General features: G+C 43.9%; 3 protein-coding genes across 3 annotated transcripts in view; 1 reads left to right on the top strand and 2 right to left on the bottom strand.

Moving 5' to 3' along the window:
- LOC143112627 (acetyl-CoA carboxylase 1-like) overlaps positions 1–1,451 on the top strand; it is a 19,258-nt gene extending 17,807 nt beyond the window's left edge. The window contains exon 18 of the mRNA XM_076274907.1: positions 1,444–1,451. Coding sequence (XP_076131022.1) covers positions 1,444–1,451 — 8 coding nt within the window. The remainder of the gene's footprint in view (positions 1–1,443) is intronic.
- On the bottom strand, positions 1,129–15,936 carry aatf (apoptosis antagonizing transcription factor). Its single transcript, XM_076274336.1, has 12 exons — positions 15,840–15,936; positions 14,984–15,154; positions 14,229–14,663; positions 13,975–14,112; positions 10,486–10,606; positions 10,093–10,327; positions 9,786–9,950; positions 8,648–8,734; positions 7,392–7,459; positions 6,706–6,786; positions 5,764–5,835; positions 1,129–1,770 (listed from the first exon to the last, which is right to left on the bottom strand). The coding sequence occupies exons 1-12, from the start codon at positions 15,922–15,924 to the stop codon at positions 1,701–1,703; spliced, it is 1,728 nt and encodes a 575-aa protein (XP_076130451.1). The 5' UTR covers positions 15,925–15,936; the 3' UTR covers positions 1,129–1,700.
- Positions 15,937–17,813: 1,877 nt separating this feature from the next.
- lhx1b (LIM homeobox 1b) lies at positions 17,814–21,756 on the bottom strand. Its single transcript, XM_076274454.1, has 5 exons — positions 21,587–21,756; positions 20,495–20,718; positions 19,727–20,001; positions 18,719–18,881; positions 17,814–18,199 (listed from the first exon to the last, which is right to left on the bottom strand). The coding sequence occupies exons 1-5, from the start codon at positions 21,754–21,756 to the stop codon at positions 17,814–17,816; spliced, it is 1,218 nt and encodes a 405-aa protein (XP_076130569.1).
- Positions 21,757–23,728: the final 1,972 nt, after the last annotated feature.

Below are 23,728 nucleotides of genomic sequence, written 5' to 3'. Positions count from 1 at the left end.
TATTTTTATTTGTTCTTCACACGAGAGTGTGTGTGAAGTCGTTGAACACGACCGCAGCGGCTGGAAGATGAATAAAAAGGGGGAAAACGTGCGGTTGCAGGAGAGCTGGGGGATGGAGATTAGCACACCTTGGGAAAGAGCACTTCATTAATGATCAAACAGTGAGAGCGTGTACAGGCATGGTGATCAGCGCCATCCGACACACACACACACACACACACACACACACACACACACACACACACACACACACACACACGGCAAGTCCAGAGGGGCCCCCTATTCAAGCCACACTGTTTAACACTGACCCTTCTTTCTCTCTCTCTCTCTCATATATGCACACTAAATCCCACCAGTGATGGAAGCATATGCACATTACCTTGCAATGCATTCTGACAATATGCATTGAAACCTTTATTCACTGGTTTTGTTGCCATACTTGAATCTCTATCCTCCCAGCATTTGGTGACTAAAAAGAAGTTCTGTTGCTTATTTCAACCAAAACAAATGTTACATGTGTAGTCATTTACCCTGACAAAAATGTATTTTTTTTTTTTTTAAACCACACACATTAAGCACTGTAAAACGAATTTATTTAACAGCAGCAACGGTAAGTGTAGATACTGTACACTGTAATTACATGTGCAACACAAAAGGCGGGATGTCCTGCTTTTGTCATTATAAATGCTATTTGCACTCATCTCATTGTACTGAATACAAAAGAAAATCATATAACCAATAATGAAATGTTACTGCTTTAGCGAAGAGGAACGCTTAACTAATGAGGTCCAGAAGAGAGTCCTGGTGCTGATTGGAGGTAGACAAGTTTGATGATCCTCGGCAATTCAGTTGATTGGCTGCAGCCCTGCCGGCACTACGAGGTCAATGTCGAGTAGTGTCAGGGACGCACACTACCGTGAGGGTCATGTGGCCGCGTGATGGTAGCCACTCCTGCCAGATAGCCTCATCGCATTGAAGATGGCCGTGCCCGTCCTCGCGTCTTGATGCTAGGACGGGTCAGCTGTTATCCCTCACGTCCACTAGGGCCTGGATGAGTTCTCTATAGTAAACTACTGTAAAAGCCTGTCTGTCAGATGCACAACGTGATCATGTTACTGAAGAGATGCAGTGGTCGTCTGCAGTATGTGTCAAATGGTACGTGTATGTGTTTACTGTGGCGATCTCTGTGGTTGCCTCTGTAACTTTTAATAAAATCATACATATATAATTGTTTTTGTACGATTTATTTGCCCCCCCCCCCCCTCTCACATTGTTATAATCTTTAGCGGCTGATGTACAAAACACTATTTAGACATATCCAGTCATTCATCTTGCATCCTTTGTACATGAAATGAAGGTTCACACTATGACCTTGAGAAATATCACACAAGATAAATACAATGGATGAACATAATGTCTCCTTTCACACTGCGCACACCTCAGGGAAGTGAAAAAGTACAAAGTGTATTTAAAATCACCTAAGTCACATTCCATGACAGATGACACTGTATTTTAAATATACAGAAAATGTACAAAATCTGGCCAAAATGACAAAAACTAAATAGTCCATGGTTCACTTCAGCACAGTCTTGTGGTCCATTTCTTTCCCAGTGCGCTGTGCAGTGAGCAGCTACTGTGGTGCCCATGATGAAGGCTGCATCCAGTGTCTCCATGTGTCCCACGTCCACACTCCTGCAGGGTTAGAGTCCATCACGCGGGGCGGCACCAGTGAGTGTGTCGCCTCCAAAGAGTGACCGATACAACTCCGTTCTGCAATCAAAATGACATGCAAAATTTAATGAGTCACCATGCACACCAACACAGTTAAAATCACCAGGTATTAATGGAGGGCATTTGAAACCATCAATTCTGACTTCCAATTCATCCTATTGTCCCATTTTTATTGAATTAATAGACCCTAAATGAAATTCAAGTTTCCAAATTCATCTTTTGTGCAAATGAATCACGTTTTGAGTAGAGTTTTCTGAATTTTCATTTGAGGAGACTAATCATACAAGATTCTGCTGTTTCAAACTAACCTACTAACATTCACTTTCTTCGTCTCCAAAGCCACAGCTGCCTACAGCAGAGCATCACACTTGCTTTGCCCTGTGCTGCCTCCGGTGTAGTGTCGTGGTTCACAGCAGTCACAGGCCATCAGACGAACATCCCACTTGTATTTGTATGGCCCGTGTTTTAGGATTAAGGTTTGTCCAAATTCTTTCCTCACTCCCAGAACAAGTTGTTGACTCAGTTAAGAACTCGTGTGAGTGGCAACCCTCACTCGTACTCATCCACCTCTCCCATCACTTCACCGTACAAATTTGCATTTCTCCCCTGAAAACGATTCTCGGAACAACTAACAAGCGTTTTTTTTTTTTAGATTAACATTTTTTTAGCTATTGTTTAGGTTGCTGGGAGAAGACAAGAGTGTGACAAAAGACATGACACACACTACAAAACACTCCACATTTTCAACACTCTTTCCCGTCCTAATCCAGATTAAGTGTGGCCCCTGTTTGCTGTTTAATGCGGAGAGGCCGGCTACTTGACACACACTGGGGCTCGACCTGCTTGTTTTTTTTTTTGTTTTTGTTTTTTTGGGGGGGGGGGTCAACTCTACATGCCCATGAGACCAGGGGTCTGGCCATTGGAGGACTGAGGGGTTGGGAGGGGGGGGGGGGACTTAATCCCCAATCCCTGTTTCAAATGCACCACCAGTTCTGAGGATTACAAGAGGCAGTGATTATCATATAATGCATATACATTCTCATTCTGACAGAGGAGCACAAACAGAGGCGGGGGAATTCGGAGCACAGGGACGACTGTGAGAGCGGATGACAGCAACCGGATAAGAGTGCCTACAGATGTGTTCCTCTCGGAGTGTGTGTGTGAGAGTGAGAGAAAGAGTGTGTGTGTGAGTGAGTGAGTGAGTGAGTGTGTGTGTGTGTGTGTGTGTGTGTGTGTGGGGGGGGGCAGGCAGACTTTGGGGTGTGTGTGGAGCAGGTAGCAGAGGAAGGGCCGTGTTCTGCTATAGCCTCCCTGTATGCTGGATCATTGCTCGTGTGCGACGCTAAACGCATGATTATCCGCCCAACCACTACGGAAAAACCTGAGCTATAGGAGAGCGCTTGTGAGAATGTACACACTGGATACCCCTCCCCCCACACACACACACACACACACACACACACACACACACACACACACACACACACTTTCTCTCACTCTCTCTCTCACCCTCATAAACACTCACACCACCCTATAGGCATTAACATTCATGGGAGCAGCAGAGCGTATCAACGGCCGTGAAGCCGGAGTTGAGATATGGTGATGGCAAGGCGAGGTGGTGGGGGGGGGGGGGGTGTAAGAGGGTTGAAGAGAGAGAGAAAGAGTAGCTCAGAAGCAGTGTGTGTGTGCGTGCGTGCGTGCGTGTTAGGGGGGGGGGGGGGGGGGGCGTTGGGCACGCAGAAAGGACTTGAGGGAAAACATGAAAGAGGGAAAAGGGAGGGAAAATGAGAGGAGCGGGGGAGAGGGGTGTGTGTGTGTGGGGGGGGGGGAGGCCCCAGCATTCATTCATTCCCCACACGCTCACACCTGGAGGAAAGGTCACGGCGAGTGGCTGTGAGTGGGAAGAGGTCGTGGGGCGCGCTGCAGCTCTGGCCGTACATCACCATTATCACAGCAGAGCACTGGGGCCGATGCTAATGAACAGACCTCACCACCACCACCACTCTACTCCACCTCAGCTCTCTCCTTCCCCCTCTTCACACTCCTCTCTCCTCTCCCTCTCAACACCACCTCACCACCCTCTCTCTCTCTCTCTCTCTCTGCTCCCCCTTTTTTCTCTCGCTCACTCCTTTACACTCTCCCTCTTTTCACTGCTCCCTCACTCTACCTATTCCTCTGCTCTTTCCCTCTGTTTTCCTCCTCTCTCCCGCTCTTTTTCACTCTGCCTCTTCCACTTTTCTTTCTTTCTTTCTTTCTCCCTCTCTCTCTCTCTCACTGTAGGTCATGCAGGCTCTCCATCTTACCACCCAGCCCCCCCCCGCCCCCCCCCCACAACCCCAACACAGGCAGCTCTGAGCAAAGGAAGCTGGAGCAGCAGCAACAAAGGCTCCCTGGACCCCACCTCCACAGGCATCTCTCCCACAGCACCATCCCACTGTTCTCACCTCACGCCGCTCTAAGACATATCGGCTTTGGCCGTGTGTGTGTGTGTGTGTGTGTGTGTGTGTGTGTGTGTGTGTGTGTGTGTGTGTGTGTGTGTGTGTGTGTATATATACACGTGTGGGGGGGTGGGGGTGGGGGCATTTCTAATGGATGCTGAATGCCAGCTATCAGGTGGCTGTTGCTGTTGCTGCACATTCAGGGATGTGTTCAGAAAAGAGCACATGCCAAAGCACTGGTAAACATCACCTGAGGACCAGAATAACATTGAATGCCAACAGTGCAGCTTTTTTTTTTTGTTTTTTGGAATTGCATTAGCACTGTTTGTATGAATGTGTGATAGTTTACGGCGTGTGTATGAGAGAGGAAAAGAGCAAGGCAGAGATGGGGGGGAGAGAGAGTGCATGTGAGATGGGGGTGGGAAGAGTGAGAGAAAAGAGTGTGAATAGGGGGGAGAACAGAGAGAGAGAGAGAGAGAGCTCAGAGCGTCTCGTCCTCCCTGGCTGCATGTGCTTGAGCGATGTGGCCATGAACATCAGACCACAGCATCAGTCAGCACAGCCTCTTCATAAATTTCCCCCCCCCCCCCACACACACACACACACACACACACACACACACACACCATTTGAGCTCCCTTATGATGCGGTCCTCTCTCCTCTGTTGAGAGGGAAGGATGGACAGAAAGAGAGAGAGAGAGGAGTCTTGTCTTGGCATGACAAAGGACAGAGATATATTTAAGCACAGGGTGCGAGGCACGTGATGTCCCTTCAACGCCTCCTACAAGAAACCTTACTCTCCCCCCTCAGCCAGAGAGTGAGAGAGAGAGGAGAGGGAGGGAGGGAGAGAGAGTAAAGGTGGGAAGAGGAGAGGGAGGGAGGGAAAAAAATAAAAGAGGACAGGAGAGAGAAAGGAGTGAAGTGACAGTGAAGACAACAAACAGCCAGTACCCAAAGGAAAACAGCAAAAGGCAGTTGAAGGAAGAAAAATCTTTGAGACTGTGTGTTAGTGTAGGTGTGAGACAGTGTATGTCTGCATGTACGTGTGTGTGTGTGTGTGTGTGTGTGTGTGTGTGTGTGTGTGTGTGTGTGTGAGTGAGTGAGTGAGTGAGTGAGTGAGAAAGAGAGAGAAATATTCAGCACATATCTCCGAAAGAGGAGCGTGAAAGGCAGTTGTTCAAGAGGGATTAGGGGGTGACGAGCAGATTCCGCGAACGGCATAAAGTAGCACTGCTAATTAAAGTTTGTGTGTGTGCGTCGGCGTCTGAGCACAAGTGTGAATGTGTGTAGGGGGTGCATGTGTGTGAGGGAGAGCGACCAAGAAAGACAGAGAGAGAGAGAGAGAGAGAGAGAGAGAAAGGGGGGAGGGCGAGAGATCAAGAGAAGGAGAGAGAGAGAGAGAGAGAGAGAGAGAAAGGGGGGAGGGCGAGAGATCAAGAGAAGGAGAGAGAGAGAGAGAGAGAGAGAGAGAGAGAGAGAGAGAGAGAGAGAGAGAGAGAGTGAGAGCCAGAGCTGGGTGTTAGAGGGAGAGATAATTATGTCTGTTAAAGGCGTTTGGCAGGGGGGGCCACACTGAGCCTATTACAGTACTCACCGTGCCTCATCATGCATCGAGCTGTGGTCCACTGGAGCCATAAAATTCACCAGCTTGCTGTGGATGTGGAACCTGTCCCAAACACACGCATGGCATCAGGCAGAGAAGAAGAAAGAAGCTGCCATCAGATCAGATCAAATTAGAGTCAAAGGAGTTAAGCTTCACCCCCACCCTAACCCTCTCTCCATGTGTTTGTATGTGATTCTTCTGTGTGTGTGTTTGTCTCAAAACAGCTACATGAATAGCTGATCCAAACACTCCCCCCACCCCCCCCCCCCACCCCCGCAAGCCACCCTTAACAGATAGAGAAAAAACAAAACAAAAGCATCATTACATTTTCACTCTCGTCAGGAAAGGTTTCATTTATGCGAATCAATCAAAGCATTGCGGGGGGAAAAAAAAACAAAGTGGAAATGAGAAAATTGACCACAGCACACACACAGACAGAAATTCCTATTAACAGAGTCAGATTATTTGTCAGGAGTAAATTGAAAAACGGGGAGGATGACGAGGGGAGCAGATAAGATAAACTGCTTGAACGCTCACATCATTTACATAATGCACGGGGAAGACCGGCCGCTTGAGCTCCGAGGCTCTAGGACGACGAAAAGGAATGCAATTAAAAGGCGCGTGTTTTTACAGACAACAATTTATGCTCAAAATACACACTCCCTCTACATGCCAAACGATCTCCGTTAGTCAGATTCAGAGTGGTCAGTTTTTATTATTGTCAGTGGAATGTTACTAGTATAGTACTGATTTTAGTATAGTCATTTTTTTCCCCCCGACGGGATTCTTGGTATAAATAAATGAACATTTATTTATGTGATATATCAAAAAAAAAAATGAAAAAAATAAAGCATGAAGCCATAAAAAATGAAGCCACTGCTACTGTAACGTTACACAACGTCCACAACCCTTTCAGTCAAGTCCTACGCTTACCTGATTTTGCGGCCCTTGCTGGCCTTGGTGTCCACTTTCTTCTTGATCTTACTGCGCAGCTTCTGAATGGCCAGCCACTGCCTGAGGAGAGCAGAGAGACACACACGAGGAGTCAGGAGTATAGTATACTCTCAGTCTCTCTGAGCAAACACAAGGAGTCAGGAGTATAGTATACTCTCAGTCTCTCTGAGCAAACACGAGGAGTCAGGGGTATAGTATACTCTCAGTCTCTCTGAGCAAACACAAGGAGTCAGGAGTATAGTATACTCTCAGTCTCTCTGAGCAAACACAAGGAGTCAGGAGTATAGTATACTCTCAGTCTCTCTGAGCAAACACGAGGAGTCAGGGGTATAGTATACTCTCAGTCTCTTTGAGCAAACACGAGGAGTCAGGAGTATAGTATACTCTCAGTCTCTCTGAGCAAACACGAGGAGTCAGGAGTATAGTATACTCTCAGTCTCTCTGAGCAGCAATGAGGAGAATACTTAGCGGAACACTGAGGAGAAAGCTCAGACTGGAACACACTCACAACCTCAGAACACTCAGGGGTGCAACATAGCGCCTCAGCACATTCAGTTAGCAAGTATAATGAGCTGGAATATGTGAAAACAATTTGCACCGAGTCAACTCACATCCTGACACAGACAGAGAGGTCATCGGAGTGACAAGAAGGTCCAAACGCTTACCTGCCCATTGCCACCTGGTCATTGGGATCAGCTGCACTGGTCTTGCGCTCTATGAGCTCTCGAAGAAGCTGAAAGGAAAAAGGGGAGGGGGGGTTATAGGCTGTTATAGACATTTTAAATACAGGCCAAGCTAACAGTAAGTGCAAGAGGTCTCCTTTTAAGTAGGCAACTTCTGCTTTTAATATGGCATATACTATAACAAAAATACTATTATAGCATTAACATGACCTTTTGCCACTTTGCCAGGCGTAATACACAAGAGCAGCATTTTATGGCCGTCATCCCGTACACAAGACTGAGAGGTGTCACGGGAGCAAACAGTTAGCAGCACGACGGCGCTGGAAATGAGCTCTGCTGCGCTCGGCACGCACCCCTCTCTGCTCTGGTCCGCCGTGCTGTGGCGAGTGGCCTCCACCTGACACACGCGGCTAGTAAAGAGTGACACCTTTATTATCAACAGAGCGGAGGGGCCCGATTTATCTGGCCCATTCCCCAAATCTCCACGGCGGCAGCCAATCCATCAGTTTATCAGCGCCACTTCATCAGTGTCAGCCTGGCGTCCCGACGCCAACCTGCTGACCTGGGATCAGCTGTGCTGCTCTGCCAGAGGCAGCCTCAATAGTAGCCTGCCTGCCTGCATATCTGCCCCAATAGTAGCCTGCCTGCATATCTGCCCCAATAATAGCCTGCCTGCCTATCTGCCCCAATAGTAGCCTGCCTGCCTATCTGCCCCAATAGTAGCCTGCCTGCCTGCCTATCTGCCCCAATAGTAGCCTGCCTGCCTGCCTGCCTATCTGCCCCAATAGTAGCCTGCCTGCCTGCCTGCCTGCCTGTCTGCCCCAATAGTAGCCTGTGTGCCTGCCTGCCTGCCTGCCTATCTGCCCCAATCCTATCTGCCCCAATAGTAGCCTGCCTGCCTATCTACCCATCAATCCCTGACCCCGCAGTCAGAAAGCATGCATGAGCAGAATGAGGGGAAGTCTTTAAGCAGCTGAAGCACTGCTTCCCAGAGCAGGCAGGCACACCGACTAACACATTTAGGACATGGTCACAACAAAGAACACCATAGAAGACCATAGAATTAAGCATTTCCAGCATCCGAGCTCTACGCCAACTTCATTTTAACTGAGCCATCAGTGAGCCTTCCTCTGAAAGCTTTCTACAGGCCAGCGAAATATATGTCATCAAGGATTTGCCGCTTGGCACAATCAGGGTTTTCCCTAATACGCAAGAAAGGTCAACTGAGCTCCACTTACCTGGTGATAAAAGTCACTGTCGTCGAAGATCTCCTCGTCCAGGTCTTTGAGGTGTGCGTTGGCCTTCAGCATGGCCTGCTCTACCGCCTGGAGGAAACACAGGAGACAAGACAAGAGAGAGTGAGATTATCCCTGCCCTGGTGACATAGGGACTTATGTTCTACACAGACACCAACAGGAACATTAGAAAGAACAAGAGCCGGAGACATCTGGCTGAAACCTAGCGCTGCTGGTTAACTTGTGCAGGTCCTCGTTCCGGTCACTGAGACAGCTTTCACACATTAGCTGGATGCCAGGTGGACATAGGTCAGACTGTCAGGCTGTCATTGGTTAGCAGATTCTATTAAGATATAAGCAGTCTCACTAAAGCACTACTTGTGGCCCTTTTCCACTATGGAGTAAAGCCTCGAACTTTTTATATTTCCATGATTGAGGCCGGACCAGGGCCGCGGCCCAGACAGCCTCAGGTCGAGACTGAGACTGAGGACTTTTGGAATGGAATACCACGCAACATGAGTGACTGCTTATTTTTGTGAAGAAAAACAATCTACACACACACACATATACATATATATATATATATATATATATATATATATATATAAAAACTTTGCAAAATAATTAAGGATACAGATTCCTACAATGTTATGACTTGTTTAAATGTCCTTGTAATTAATTTGACGTATGCTCGCGGTGTCGTTGCTAAGAACTGTTTAGAAGTTTCTAGCATCAGTGTTTCCCATACATTGACTTATTTGTGGCGGCCCACCACAATATCAACATTGACCACCACACAATAATTTTCCAGGTTGTACTAAATTGTGCTTAAATCTGGTTAGCCTCATAACCACGCTGCGCTAATGTGTTAAAAACTGTTGTATTCAAGTTAATTCTGCAAACCAACCACCACAAATGGAATTCAATTCAGTGGGAAACACTAATGTCCCCGATGTTACAGCTCCTTATGGAAACACAACACCAGTGTTTAAGACCGGGGAAAAGCCTTGGGTCAACCCCGGTCCATAATGGAAAAGAGCCACTGGTGTTTCTAACATAAGCTGTTATGTTAGAAACAGACACTAGACAAAAGTCCTCTTATAATGTCTCCTTTCATCTCTCACTCGTTCACTTTCTTCACCTCTTTTTCTGTAGCTGCTGGCTCAAGTACAGGAGTGGTGATCTCGGGCTTGCCAAGGACTCGGAACTGGGACCGTCGCGTCTGTGTGCGACGGACTAACCTCTCCTTATCCATCAACACGTGCTCAACCTGGGTTAGAATGTTCCGGTCAAATGACCCAAAACCCTGCAACAAAAGACATGTGTATTATTCATTAGTACCAATTAGACCAATATACTGCCATAACATTTTGAAAATTAACAATACACGTTTCGACTTTCAGTGGCCATCGCATCCGCTACAGACAGAAAAAAAACCTGGGTCTTACCTTGGTGTTCTTGCCCATGGTGAGTCGTGTCTTGTCGTACCACTTCTGCAGGGTGCTGTTGCGGTAGGGCTCAAAATTTGCAAAGCGTTTGGTCATGAAATCAGGATACTCTGACATTTCAAGTTTCCGTTTGGGAGCCCCTCCGTTTTGCGAGCCCTTTGACTTCTCGTCTTCGTCTTCATCGTCATCATCTTCTTCATCCTCCTCATCCAGATCACTATCCTCCATGACTTTACTGTGTAGAACAAATTTAAATGTATTGTGATTGAGACACTGATTTTGAGTCTGCCTGTAAAGTCTCATGTGCAAAGCCATCTAAGATCAGTACAGTAAGAGTTAGTCCTTCCTAAAAGCCATAGTGCACCACTAGGCTATTATTCTGGCTTCCAGTACCTCTTGCTGTTTGCACTCCATGCCTTGCCCTGAGCGATGACTCTGGTCTCCGGGTTCTGGAGCAGGAGAAGATCCTGAAGGTCCACTAGGGACCTCTGCAAGGCCTTCAGCGCTTTGTGACCTGGGGAGATAAAGAGTGGACTTTTGGAATTGGAATTAAAAACATGCACTGCATCTTCTTAAGCTTCCACTGTTGTTTTTGTTCTGTTCCAAGTTTACGCAAAGAAAAACATGAGAAAACATGATGAAATCTCACATGCGGTCTTAACCATCATGTCAGCATAACACCACACAACACAGGCATTTAACAATGGCACGTGCTCGGACTATACTTAACACATTCTCCGCCACCTACCATTCACACATTCTCTCACCACCTTCAGTACACAAATCACACTACAACACAAGTCACAACACAGAGTGCAAATGTGGAAAAACCTGGAGGAAAAACAAAAAATGGGAACTACTATACAAAGACAAACCAACTGATGCAGCAATTGTTAGTCTATGCTAACTGTTTAGCGCACCTTTGCTAACTGTTATCCAATGGTATCCTTGTCTCTGCCTGGTAATGAATGCCATGCTTTCCTAAAGCTGCATCAGATATGCTTAATCCAGGAGTTAATCATTGCTCTATTGATGGTTTCAGTAATGCTATTCAACCCTTCATCACCAAACTACACTCCCTCCTATTCACAATCCACCATCAATTAAAGCACGTTTGTCACTTCAAAAATTCTTAATAACCCTTGAGCGAAAGTACACCACCTCCTCCCGATTCACTTGTCAGCATTTATTAGGGCACCATATCTAATGTGGGACTGTTACGATTCAGCCCCTGACTGCCTTCCTTGACAAGAGAACGGCTGTGTGTGGGTGTGGGTCGCATGCTCATGCTCGCTCACACACACACACATACACAGACACAGACACAGACACAGACACAGACAGACACGCGGGCGCGCACATGCACACACAGAGGCACACACACACGCACACACACACACACACACACACACAGGCACAGGTGCACACACACACAGGCACACACACAGGTCCTGCCATCTTCAACTTTAATCAAAAGTACACTGGCACAGCCAAGCTCCCTCCCTCCTGCTCATTATAAGGCACTGCTAAGGATTCAGGAGGAAGGCTGCACATCAATCACTCGCCTCCCTTTTATACCCACGCAATAAATATGCAAATGAACACGAGCCAGGAAGCGTTCAGATCTGCACCCGTAGAAAAAAAAAAAAAGAAAGAAGGTGGTGGTGGTGGTGAGGGGGGGTGGGGGGGTGGGCACACACAAAAGTATTAATTGCCCGTGGCCAGAAGAATCCTATTAACTGCAGCGGTTGATTATCAAACGCCCGGTGATTTTCACCAGGGTGGTGAGCAGTGGAGGCGGAGGTGGCGGTGGTGGTGGGAATCACCTTTGGTTTAACAAAATCTCACCACAACAGTTTAGTGTTTAGCAATAAGTTACCCCTCTGCCTATATAGGCCAATTCTGTGCAGAAGGAGGGAAAAGCACTAGCAACGTGGGTGTGTGTGCGCGCTGAATGTACCAGTGACCAGTGGCTTACAGCTTACATACGTAAAAAAGGCCTCTGGTAAGCTTGGCAGTGACACATTGTTAAAAAGGGAACTTATATATATATATATAATTTGTTTAAGATATCTGGATACTGTGAAGATTGTATGTGAAATAGGCTAAATAAATGAGTTGCTATTGTAGAGTAATGACACAAAACCACTGCCTTTGTAACTCATTACATTACGTATTCATATTTAATACATGTCACGAGTAAGGCAGTCTCCAGCCATTGCTGTTTAACTTCCTATCAGCACACATGTAGCAAATATATCAAAGCTGCCTCTTCGCTGTTGTTTGCATAGGCTGATCTCTACCATCCTTATCAACTTGGATAAATGTAAAAGTTGGAGATGACCAAACTCCCTCTGCAGACATGAGGGTATTCCAGAAATCAGGTGTACTGGCTTAACTGGGTATGTTAACTTTGAGTACCTGGGATTTCAGTTCCAAAATGATCAGGCTATGTAAGTAACTATGGTAACATAGGCTCTGAACTTAACCTGAACAAAACATACCCCCTACCAGGTTATGTTCAATTATGTTCGGTTATTTCAGTGCATGTTCAGCCAGGCCGCTATTTTTACACGTCACACAATAGCGTTTCATTTTGACAAAGGTCCGATTGACAAAGAAGCACAAAATCATGTAATATTCATCCGTGCAATTCACCGTGAGAGGGCGATAAGACCACGACATCACATGATATCCTTTCTTTTACAAACAAGTTTTGCAAGAGCGCTACAGTTTTTCAGCTGAATCCTAAATATAGGCTACTTGAAAAGCATTCTCCATCCTTACATTACGCATCGTGGATTAGAATAGAATAAAATAAATCTTTAATGTTGGCCATAGTGAACATTTACTAGAATATTATCAGTTCCACTACAGACTAATTAATGTGTAGGCTGTAACTTAATGTTATATGTGCAATTACAGGAGAACTTGATGGGTACTGGGGGATAGAGGATAGCCTACCGATGCCTTCCGACACTAATCACCCCTTACCCTGATACCGATGCTGGAGCGCAAACTTAAACTTGGCCCATGCACAGCAGAGCAGAACCCGTGTTAAAATAGAAAATTACTTTTGGGATTCTCAAGGAGTCTATGGCCCACACAATCTGTGACAAGGTAGGCTAGTTTAAGAAAGCATCATTCAAAACAGTCAATACGCAATGTCCACTGAATTATTTAATTGTGCTTTTGACAGAAATAGGCTATCCTAAAGATACGCATTTACACGGTCAGGCTATTCTCTGTCAACCAAGGTCTCGTTCCTTGACAGACGCTCGAGTATTGCTCTTTTTTGTTATTACAGTTCTCTCCTCCTCGTAAGCCTCGAGGAGAACTTACTACTCTGCCTCTGAAAAATACGGTGCTCTTCGATTCGCCGGTTTCACTCATGGTTTCGACTCTCAATAGATGATGTCTTTATAAGTTCGCCGTGATCGCGCACAACTCTAGGTTATCTAACACAGGGTTGATTGAACTAACTGGTAACCGGTGTTTTGGAACCGACAGCTCGGGTTTATTCGTCACAGGTTCAGACAACCCAGAGGTTAAGTTTTATCTCAGTGTTTGTTAAACCTCCTTTCTGGAATACCCTCATGGCTAGCATGTCTAGCCATCAAACAAGCAGGAAAGAACAAGAAGCAAGGGCCAGAAGAGAGTTCTGTGTGAGTGCTTACTGGACATTCTAGCTATTTTGCAATATATAATTAACTAATAAATCTACAAAGACCGCAAGCATGCTGCCCTCCTACAGTAATAACAAATAAGTCTGTACACAGATACAGTATAACACATATAAATATTGTCGGCCTGCGGGAGGAAAGAATAAAGCTTCTCTTTGACCAAATTGAAAACAGAGCTAGAGTTTTTGCAATCACTCACTGTTCTTCAAAGCTCCTGAAAATTGTGCGTCTCCTTTGTTTTTAAACTCTGGGAAGGTCTGGGGCTGTGGAAGCTGATTGGCTGTGGCCAGAGCTTTCTGGATCTTTATCCTGCTCTCCAGAAGCTGATCCCAAAGAGCTGCAGAATGAGAATCAAGATAGAGAGTTGCAGAGATTCACTGAGGTCAATTTCAATTAGAAATTTTCAATTCATAAGTCCTTCTAGATAAATAGAGTGAAGAAAACATATCATACCAAGTTGATTTTTCACAGACTTTCCCTTTTCTACTTCTTCATCAACCTTCTCCTTAGAAAATGTCATCACGGCATCAGTGTCGTCCATCTCATCATCGTCTTCCTCCTCATCATCTTCCTCTTCCGATCCTTCCGAACTGTCTTCATCTTCCTCTCCACTATCTCCTTCATCATCCTCTTCACTTACTCCAAGGTCATCCATTCCCTCAGTTAGTTTGCGAAAGTCTGTCTCTTTTGGAAAGGTGATATCGGTGCTTTTCAGTTTGGTGATTGACTTAGTTTTCACTGGAGCATCCTCGTCCCTTTCCTCCTCATCCTCTTCTTCTTCTTCCAGATCCTCCTCCTCATCGCCGTCATCTTCCAATTCATCACTGTCACCACCTTCATCATCATCTCCGTCGTCATCATCACCGTCGTCATCTTCCTCTTCCTCATCTGCATTGAATAACAATTGTGTTTCATTCTGTTATCACCACTGAGATCTTCACAATTAATATAAAATTTACCACAAACAAGCAAGATCTCAAACCATGTAACATCACAGGATTTCAAAAATGAATGTTATTGGGCTATTTAATATTTAGTAACTTTCAGCAGACACACGGAGTAGATAAATTTGCAAGAATGTTCTTCCATGCATTAACTATATGTAGCCTACAATCACATTTTTTCCTCATGCTTTGTATTACACATGTACATTCATTATACAAGTTACAAATGATGAAGATATGATGTGATTGAGTCAGCAAACTCACCTGATCCTGCTACTAGTTTCTGCAGTTCTTTCCGAGATGTCGCCTTCCCCGCATATCGCCGGTCAGTTTCCTCCAGGATGTGGGAACTACGCTTCTTGAGCCCAGAGACTGAAGTGTAGTCATCCACCTCATCACCCTCATCGAACTTTTCGATTACCCTGGCCTTAGTGGCTGCAAAATTGAGGGGGGAAATTATGTTTGAGATGCCTGAGATTTCAGAGTACGGTAAATGTCACAGTATGCTGGGGATGGATGGGGGTTAGTTCTATACCAGATTGCCAAAATTGGCCATTACAAATTACAAAACGGCATTGTTACTCAACAGTTTGAGACAACTTGAGGAATAAACATGAGCATTCAGAAGATGTACATTAAAGATGGTAAAATTACAATAATTTCATGTTGACAGTAGCCTACACTTCACCCTACACACTCACTCACTCACCTCACACACACACACAAAACGTTATACTTTATTAGTCTACCTCGTAAATAACAATAAGTTCACCTAAGTCTTGTTTACAAACAAGCTATATAATGTTAGATGGCTGTCTAACATTAGTGTCTAAACCAGTGTTAAAATTAGCCAGCCACCGATTCAGCTGACACACAAACACAGACAAAGATGGTACACAGCGGGAATAATAAACCAGAAAATCAGATCGTCGCTTTTCATGTGTCCGTCTAGTTTACAACTTCCATGCTAACACCACACACATACAGACACATGTCGCTTGCTCGCCACGCCACGCCGCCGGTGCAAGAGCATGGTGGGTCACCTACAGCGGACATATAACTGAAATCTGATGTTAAAGACATGACTACCAAGTAGCTAGAGCAGTGTATAAGGTCCTACCTTCATCTTGATCGTCCTCTGGATCTGTGAACTTTGGTAGAGGATTTAATAGATCTTCTAACTGTTGTGATATAGAGGAAGCCATCGTCTTCGTCTGCTGTCGACTGATAAGGCTTGACAATGGAACATCTATGTGCAATATCGCCACCAACTGGAGTGGAGTATAATGTAGGGCCTACATTAGAGGCGTCTACATGGTGCATAGACTGTTCTATAACACAGTCTATGACATGGTGCGCTCTTTTTTCTACCAGAGAGCCTGTGTGTAGTTTAGCGTATGGCCCGGCCCAGGCTACTGAATTACCGTATATCTAAATAAGCAACACAACTCGTGCTGTCAGCCATGAGCCCATTCATCCTATTCCCTACATATTTTAGGCCTACTACAGCCTACTTTTTAACAGCCTATTACACGGAATATGTTGGCTGGGTCAAACAAATGCGTTCAGACTCCCACGCGGTGCTCTTAATTCTTTCATCCAAAGCGTGAGCATGTTTCTTGATGCTTATATCTCCTGCATCAATTCTATATGTCAGTGTAAAAATCAATCACCCGTGACAAATATAGAATATATCGGTATTGGGCAGCATAGTGTGTTAGCCTTATTGTGCATTAGAAAAAAATGTAGGCTTATTAAACACTAGACTAGGTATTATTTTAAATGGGTAAATAAATGGCCTTCTATTAATATAGAGATTTTAATTAAGTGTTTGGAATGAAAATGAAACATTCTAAAATGTATTGATTTAACCTATTCTATAAAAAGCCTTTCCCTTTTTACTTTAGTCAGACATAAGCAGAAGCATTAACTTATATAAAACAGAAGAAAATAATCAATATTAAATTAAATAATTAAATAATATTACACACTGGGCTTAAACTGCAGGTGATGGCCTATGTCAGTTTTTTGAGAATTTTTCAAAATTTTCCACAAAGACTATCAACTATCAGCCAGAAACTGGTGAGCTTGAAATAATAAAAGAACAACCACTGTGTAAAAAAACCTCATAATTTATTGTGCTGCAGTTTTTGGTGTCTGTCTTATTTATTTGTCCTCCCGTGGTATAGTATTCACAAACTAGCACAGTGAAATCATACAAACAAAAATAACAAGTAGGCCTAGAACACATACAAAAGTTTGGTTGGTGCTTGAAACACATTCTCCAGTGCCAAGAGGCCATTAGCAATGCTAATATTCCCAACCCCTGAAGAGAATGCTCGTAAACAACAGTTCATGTCAACTACACAGCATAGCTGAGACATTTTAGAAGGTAGACTTCATTTTACAATTCAAGTTGTTTGTTCATAAATAAAGGGTTAACAGTTCTCCATTTGAAGACGTCCGTGTGAAGGCCAAACTTCTGAGATTTGGTGGAATAAAAAAAAAAGATTTACAGACATGTATGATCAGTCCTAATGAAAATCTGTTGTGTGATGGTTTCAGGTGTCAGTATATTTTTACAGGCAGCAGAGTCTAATGAGAATTAATGTCATAATAACACTAGACACCTAACCTGCCTAACCAGTATTACATCCAACCTTAAATGTCTGCAACAGTCCCCATCACATGTCTTTGTTAAATGCAAATCCATAGACCATTAACCAGCAAAGGACTACAGTATAGTTCCATTGTTGCAAGTTGCAACAATTAAGTCTTTATTACAGAAACACATCATATAAATACAACAATCAAGATGGTGGATAAAATGGCCAACTTGTAATATTTGCTCTAATGAATAAATACAAATAATTAATCAATGAAATAAATAATAAATACTCACATAAATAAATTTGAATATTTAAATAACAACAGAACAATAAAAATAGTCCAGGCCCTAAGTGTTCTGAGCCAGTGTGGAGTACCATAGCCTTTTCTTCCTCTTCCTCTTCCTCTTCTTCTTCTCCCCTTCCCTCACGGGATCAAAAGAGTATATATGCTTATCCTTCTTCTTCCTCTCTGTGTGCAGCCCCAGCTACCAGACCGTGCCTTCACTCATCTCTGAGGACGTGTGCGAGAGCTGGTTGCTATAGCCGCTGCCGTTGAGGGACAGCGACGTGAAGGGTGTGCCGGGGCCACACATCTCGCTGGAGATGCTCTGCATGGACGCCGGCCCGCTGGGCTCCGGGCTGGGCGAGTCCCTGGCGTGCTGCTGCGTGATGATGTCCGTGTAGCACGGCACGTCGCCCGCCGGGTGGTGCCCCGGGTGGTGGTGCTCCCCCAGGCTCCCCAGAGGGGTGCCTGCGGGCCCCGAGGAGGGAGCGTAGCCCAGGTCCCCCGGGGTCTGCGCTTGTGATGAGGGGGGGCCCTGAGGGAAGTAGTCGTAGTTAGCCCCTGGGCCGTAGTACTCACCTTGATAATCTGGGGAGATTGAACAGAGTGTCAAATTAAGAGGGGGTGGGGGGGTACAATCCAATGGAGGCTGGATGACTATGGTATAAGCCAGTGTTTTCCCAGCCAAAATATGTGTAAACATGTGCAGTAATTTCAGGCTACCTTATCAGTTTATAGGCATAGAGATGACAGATAAAAACAACATAGAAAATCACATTGTAAGAAGAATGGACTCAATTACGTCTTAATTGGGAATTGACTTAATTAACTGGAAGGTTTAAATGAAAAACCTATGCCTATGTATTACAAGATATTGCATACACGGTACAATTCTATTGCCACAGTTTGGTGTTCAGGCCTGTTATCAAAATAGGCAATTCTGCATTTTTGATCATCTATTTGACAAGAAAATGGCTGCTGAATCATGCAAGTCTCAAATGGCACTAAATCACTTATAGGCACCATAGGCTATAGCATGATTCCAAGTGTATACCAATGTAAGATTATTACCGAAATAAATCAGAAATGCAACACAGGTTCACATACCTCCGTAGGAGAAATGCGCGTTCGGCATGAGTTCACCAGGCTCTAGCCGGTCCATCAGCGTCCGCATCCTTCTTGGACTGCGGAAAAAAAGATGCCTCCTGGTACTCAAAGCACTTAGCTGCTTCATTCGTCGTTCTTTTGATCTCCTATTCTGGAACCAAACCTGCGTTTCAAAGAAATAAAACGGTGTGAATAGACAAATCCCAAACGTTGGAATAAAGCAAAACAATAACTACATACCGCCTCAAATAGGCAAAATAACGTGTAATTTCCATGTAAAAGAACGATAATAAAACGACCGCAATGACAGGCTATATACAAATATAAGTCAAGCCTAATAAGCAATACTCGCACTGTTGTATCATAATAATATGGCAACGGTCTATTCATTTTAGCCCTTTCCTTTCCCCCCTCAGCTTTGAGCACCTCGAAATTAGGCTATTGCGGGTTTTGAGCCCTTTATCTGGGACTACAGAATACACCGTTCTGGGATGAATTTGTGTACCTGACGAGATTATCACTAACTATCCCACATCGACATTCGATAGGCTTTTATTCCAATTGACACCAGGCAATGACCAGAATGAATAAACTAGTGTCACCCTTGACGATAGGTTAGGCGTCTGACGTCCAATCAGCATCCAATCTAATGTTCAAGGTTATTTTGGCAAATTTACTATATCAGACAATGCAAGAGAAACACGTCAGTTTCATCATGGGTCTATGGGAGTGGTTTGCAAAAAATGCTTCATATCACTCAATATCCTATATTAAAAAACAGGTCCCTAAATGCTGGAGCATCAGCTTCCAGTAGCATACCCTTCTCAAGGTAGTCTACCATATTCTATAATGGCCAACACTGAGGCCTAGGTTGATTTTGAAATTAAATTGACATAATTTAATTTCTCTAATCAATGGTCGATCCACTAGGTCCACGTCTTTGAAATACAGATTGAGAGTTGACTCCATTTGTAACCGAAGGATACCATTAGATTGTAAATAGCTTGCCTGAATCACTCTCATATTTAGTCCAGTTTCCTGCGCGAGTTGCTCACGAATGTGTCTGGTGGGCTTTGGTGTGGCCGCAAAAGCAGCTTTCAGGGTCTCGAGCTGTTTTGCTTTGATGGTGGTCCGTGGCCCTCGTCGTTTTGTCCCCATGTTCTGTTCTTCGTTCTCATTGTTGCAGGGTTCCTTGTCTGATAAATGTCCAACTTCAGAGTCTTTTCCGTCGTCCTGTGGATCCTGGGAGTCTGGGGATAGACTTGGGTCACTACATGTCGTAACTGGAAAATATGAAAACAAATTTATTATTTTTTCACTTTCCATTTTTCTTTTCGTGCGCAATACAGTTACAGTAATAATACAGTAAGTATAGGCCACACGTTACATAAAGCATATCTTGCCAAATCTATGGCAGGAATGAAAATAATAAAAATGCAATGTCAATAATAATAATAATAATAATAATAATAATAACAACAGTCACATTTGTGTTGTTGAATTTTTAGTTTAGACAGAATAATAATGAATGAATTTGTCACTAACATAACATTTTACCAATGACAAAAGGCAGGTTTCATTTTCTTTTAGGCTATGGCAAAATAGGGAGATGGGCTTGGCTAAGGTCAATCCATTATTCAAGTAAAATATAGACTACAGTAAATTCTCCATTTACCACGTGCATGTATTTAGGCAACACTGATAATTATTTGAAGTTGGCTAAATAACGAATTTTCTTAAACTAAGATAAATGACATTTAATTTGCCAAGGCTTACCTGAGAGAAGGGTGGTGTCTTTGCCGATGCTACTACTCAAATAGTCCTCTTTACACATGAATTTATAATCATCTAAGATATACAATTCTTCGCCAGTTGAAAGCTGCTTGTTGCAAATTATGCAGGTGAAACAGTTCAAGTGAAAAACTTTGTTCCTTGCTTTGCGAACCAAATCGTTGGGCAAGATTCCTTGTGCACAACCTCCGCATTTGGTTCCATATCTCCTGCAAGACATTTCAGAAATATCACTATTACAAAGGGACCTCAAATGCAACACAGACAACGAGAAACGGGTAGGCCTACACGGGTAACGCGTAAATATTCAAACAGCAGCAAGAGATTCTCTAATGCTCTACACGTTAACAAAGGTAGATAATTGAACAAAGCCCCACAGATTGTCATCATTGTTTAGGCCCACCCCGATGTAAAATATAAAAAACAATTGAAATCCCCATGCGGTCCTCAATATTTGAACCACATTGCGGGATGCATTCATTTGTTTTTCAAATAGTTTACTCTAAGAATACCCTGGTAAATTTAACAAATGCCATTCAAGATAAGGGAAACCATTGTAACTCTGCATTTATGCAAATGTAGGCGACTTATTCAAAGTTCGCAAATGTGTGCTGACTGCGTGTCTCTGATTGCTCTGTCTGCTGGCTTCCTCTGTGAGTCGATTTATTATTCAAATCCACTTATCACGTTTTCATTCGAGTTTTGGCAAACAAGCGGGTCTGCACGCTAAGATTGAGCCGAGGCGGGACACACTTCTGTCAAGACGAGCTGGCATAATTCTCCTCCCCGCAGCTCGCCTGGCAGCCGTATCTTGTAAACAATGGGCTATTCCATGAATCTGTCTTGGAACACGTTGATGTGTGTCTTTAATGCACCAGCTTTCGCATATCATCACCACAGTCTTGAAATGGGGTGCAGTGAGGTCCCTTGACTTACACTGGTGACAATTTAACAATGTGTTGAAATTTTGGTAACGCGAGCGCGGGCGCGTTCACAGCATCCCTCTCTGCCTCAGTGTGTGTGTGTGTGTGTGTGTGTGTGTGTGTGTGTGTGTGTGTAAAACCTCCAGGTACGTACCTAAAGAAATCATTCTTGCAGTAGAGTCTCCCTTCTCTAGAGAAGCATTTCTCAGTTAAATTGCATTTACATTCACAACACTGTACGCATTTGGCGTGCCAAGCTCTGTCCAGAACGTTGAGTAAAAATCGGTCCAGGATAGGCCTCTCGCACCCCGCACAATGCACCATGTTGCACAGCCTACAGTTCGCCTGAGAAGTCTTAAATGATGGTACTCTGCCCGGTGAAGTTCTTGCGTCACCTTACACAATTAATACGAGGCGCTCCGCAAGTCTCCGTCCACAATCAAGGCAATGAGGTTCATTTAGTCTATATATCCACCTTGTTTAAATCCACTCCGATCGAAATACGGACAGTTCGTTTAAAGACATATGGCAAGATGTCAATCGCACGAACTCACTGAAGTTCCAGTTTATGGAAAACCGACACAGAATTTAAAAACACGAGGTCCCCAGATATCCAGTGCGAAGCATAGGCATGTGATGTACAAAATGATTTCAGTTGCAAGGATATTCAGGTACCGTCATTGTCACCGACAAGGGAAATCATCAGGGCATAATTCCAGGTAATGGTAGTATACAAAAACAACAACTTGAAATGCGCTTATCATCCAAAATCAGGGCTGTGATTCCCAAGAGCGCATTAGCGGCGCCGTGGGCCTCTGTCTCTCTCCTCGTGTCTTGGGTGGTCAAACCTCTGAAATTCTTCCTGGAGCGAGCAGGTTACCCTTATGTTGAGCAGCATCACGTCATAGCACAGGATATCCAATCAGAGCCTTGCTATCCAAGTGACAATTACCATCCTTTGAGCGGTTTTCGGTACACAGTTCAGAGCGCAGGATAGGAACAGTCAGTTCCTAGAATTATTGTATCTACAAAATATTAAAGAACAAGAAAGCAGTAGTTTATAGTTAAATTCGTAAACATTTTAACACAGATTCTAAACAATGTTCGGACTATAATTTTCTTCCCATTATTTTTTGCTTTGATTTTATATAAAATAATTTTAGAGGCCGGAGAAGCCTTCTTTTTGAGCGTTGAAAGCCTATGGCAGGAAATCACTGATGTGCTGTCGTTTTTTGTATTATTCATCGGTGAATTGTAACGTCTGATTGGGCTCAAACGTTTGTGTGACTCTGGATTAAGAGGAAACATTCAAATATTCAGAAAATGACATCAATCAGACACCATTGGGGCTTCTTTTTTGTTGTCTTATATCATGGTCTAAAACTTTATTATGCCGTCTTCTAACAACTGTCTTTCTTTCAGTTTGTTGCAGGAGCCTAAGCCTGATACCTTGGCAATGACGGTGGGACATGTAGGGATGACCATTCCCAGGCTATACACATGACTTGTATATGTATGTTGTTGTCTATGTTCAGGAGTTATTCAAACAGCATCGTTTTGGGAGGACTTGGTGTGTTGCTTAAAAGTAGCCTGTAGTAATGGAATCTGGTTCGCTCTTGAAATAAGCAAAAATTTGAAATACTTTTTTAGCTGTAGCCTACTTGGAGGACAGTGGCTAACGTTTGTTCAGTTATTGAAAATACGCCAACGAAAACTCATTATTATCATACCTGCAAACTATTATAAATCTCTAGACCTAAAGTCCAAAAGTAATGTCGGCTACACCTTTTAGATTGCGTAGCCTACTGTAATGATCTAATACCAAGGCAAGTGTTTTTTAAGGGATGTGTTAGGCACCTATTGTATCCGTTATATTTTGTTGAGTATGTTGAGAGCCTCTCAATGATCTGAAGTTGAGGAAATGACTAACAGGACCAACAGCAAACGTAATGCCCCACGTTGACGTACATTTTCAGAACATTTTTTCAGAACTATTCCTGATTAAATCAGTGTGTAGCCTACATTATTAAAAATGTAGGCTATAAGAGATAAAAAAAAAATTAAAAAAAAACTAGCCTAGGCTACTTTACTCATAACCACTCAATTTTCTGTACGTAGGCCTAATGGAAATAATGCATGACACTCTTAAAATAGTATCGAATTAAGTCTAAGTAGGCTACCCACAAATGATTGGAAAAACAACAACCATCAATTCCACCTGAGATGAATGTTTCTCTACACATATACCTATGTGAGGGTGAGAGGCCATGGATCACTAATGATTATAATATAATGT

This window comes from Alosa pseudoharengus, unplaced genomic scaffold (assembly GCF_046254945.1).
Source record: "Alosa pseudoharengus isolate Yale_2024_CS ecotype anadromous, Long Island Sound unplaced genomic scaffold, YU_APseudo_1.1 YU_APseudo_1.1_scf_8, whole genome shotgun sequence".
Lineage (NCBI taxonomy): Eukaryota > Metazoa > Chordata > Actinopteri > Clupeiformes > Clupeidae > Alosa > Alosa pseudoharengus.
The sequence above is the reverse complement of the archived record's forward strand: the minus strand, read 5'-3'. Positions and strand labels throughout refer to the sequence as shown.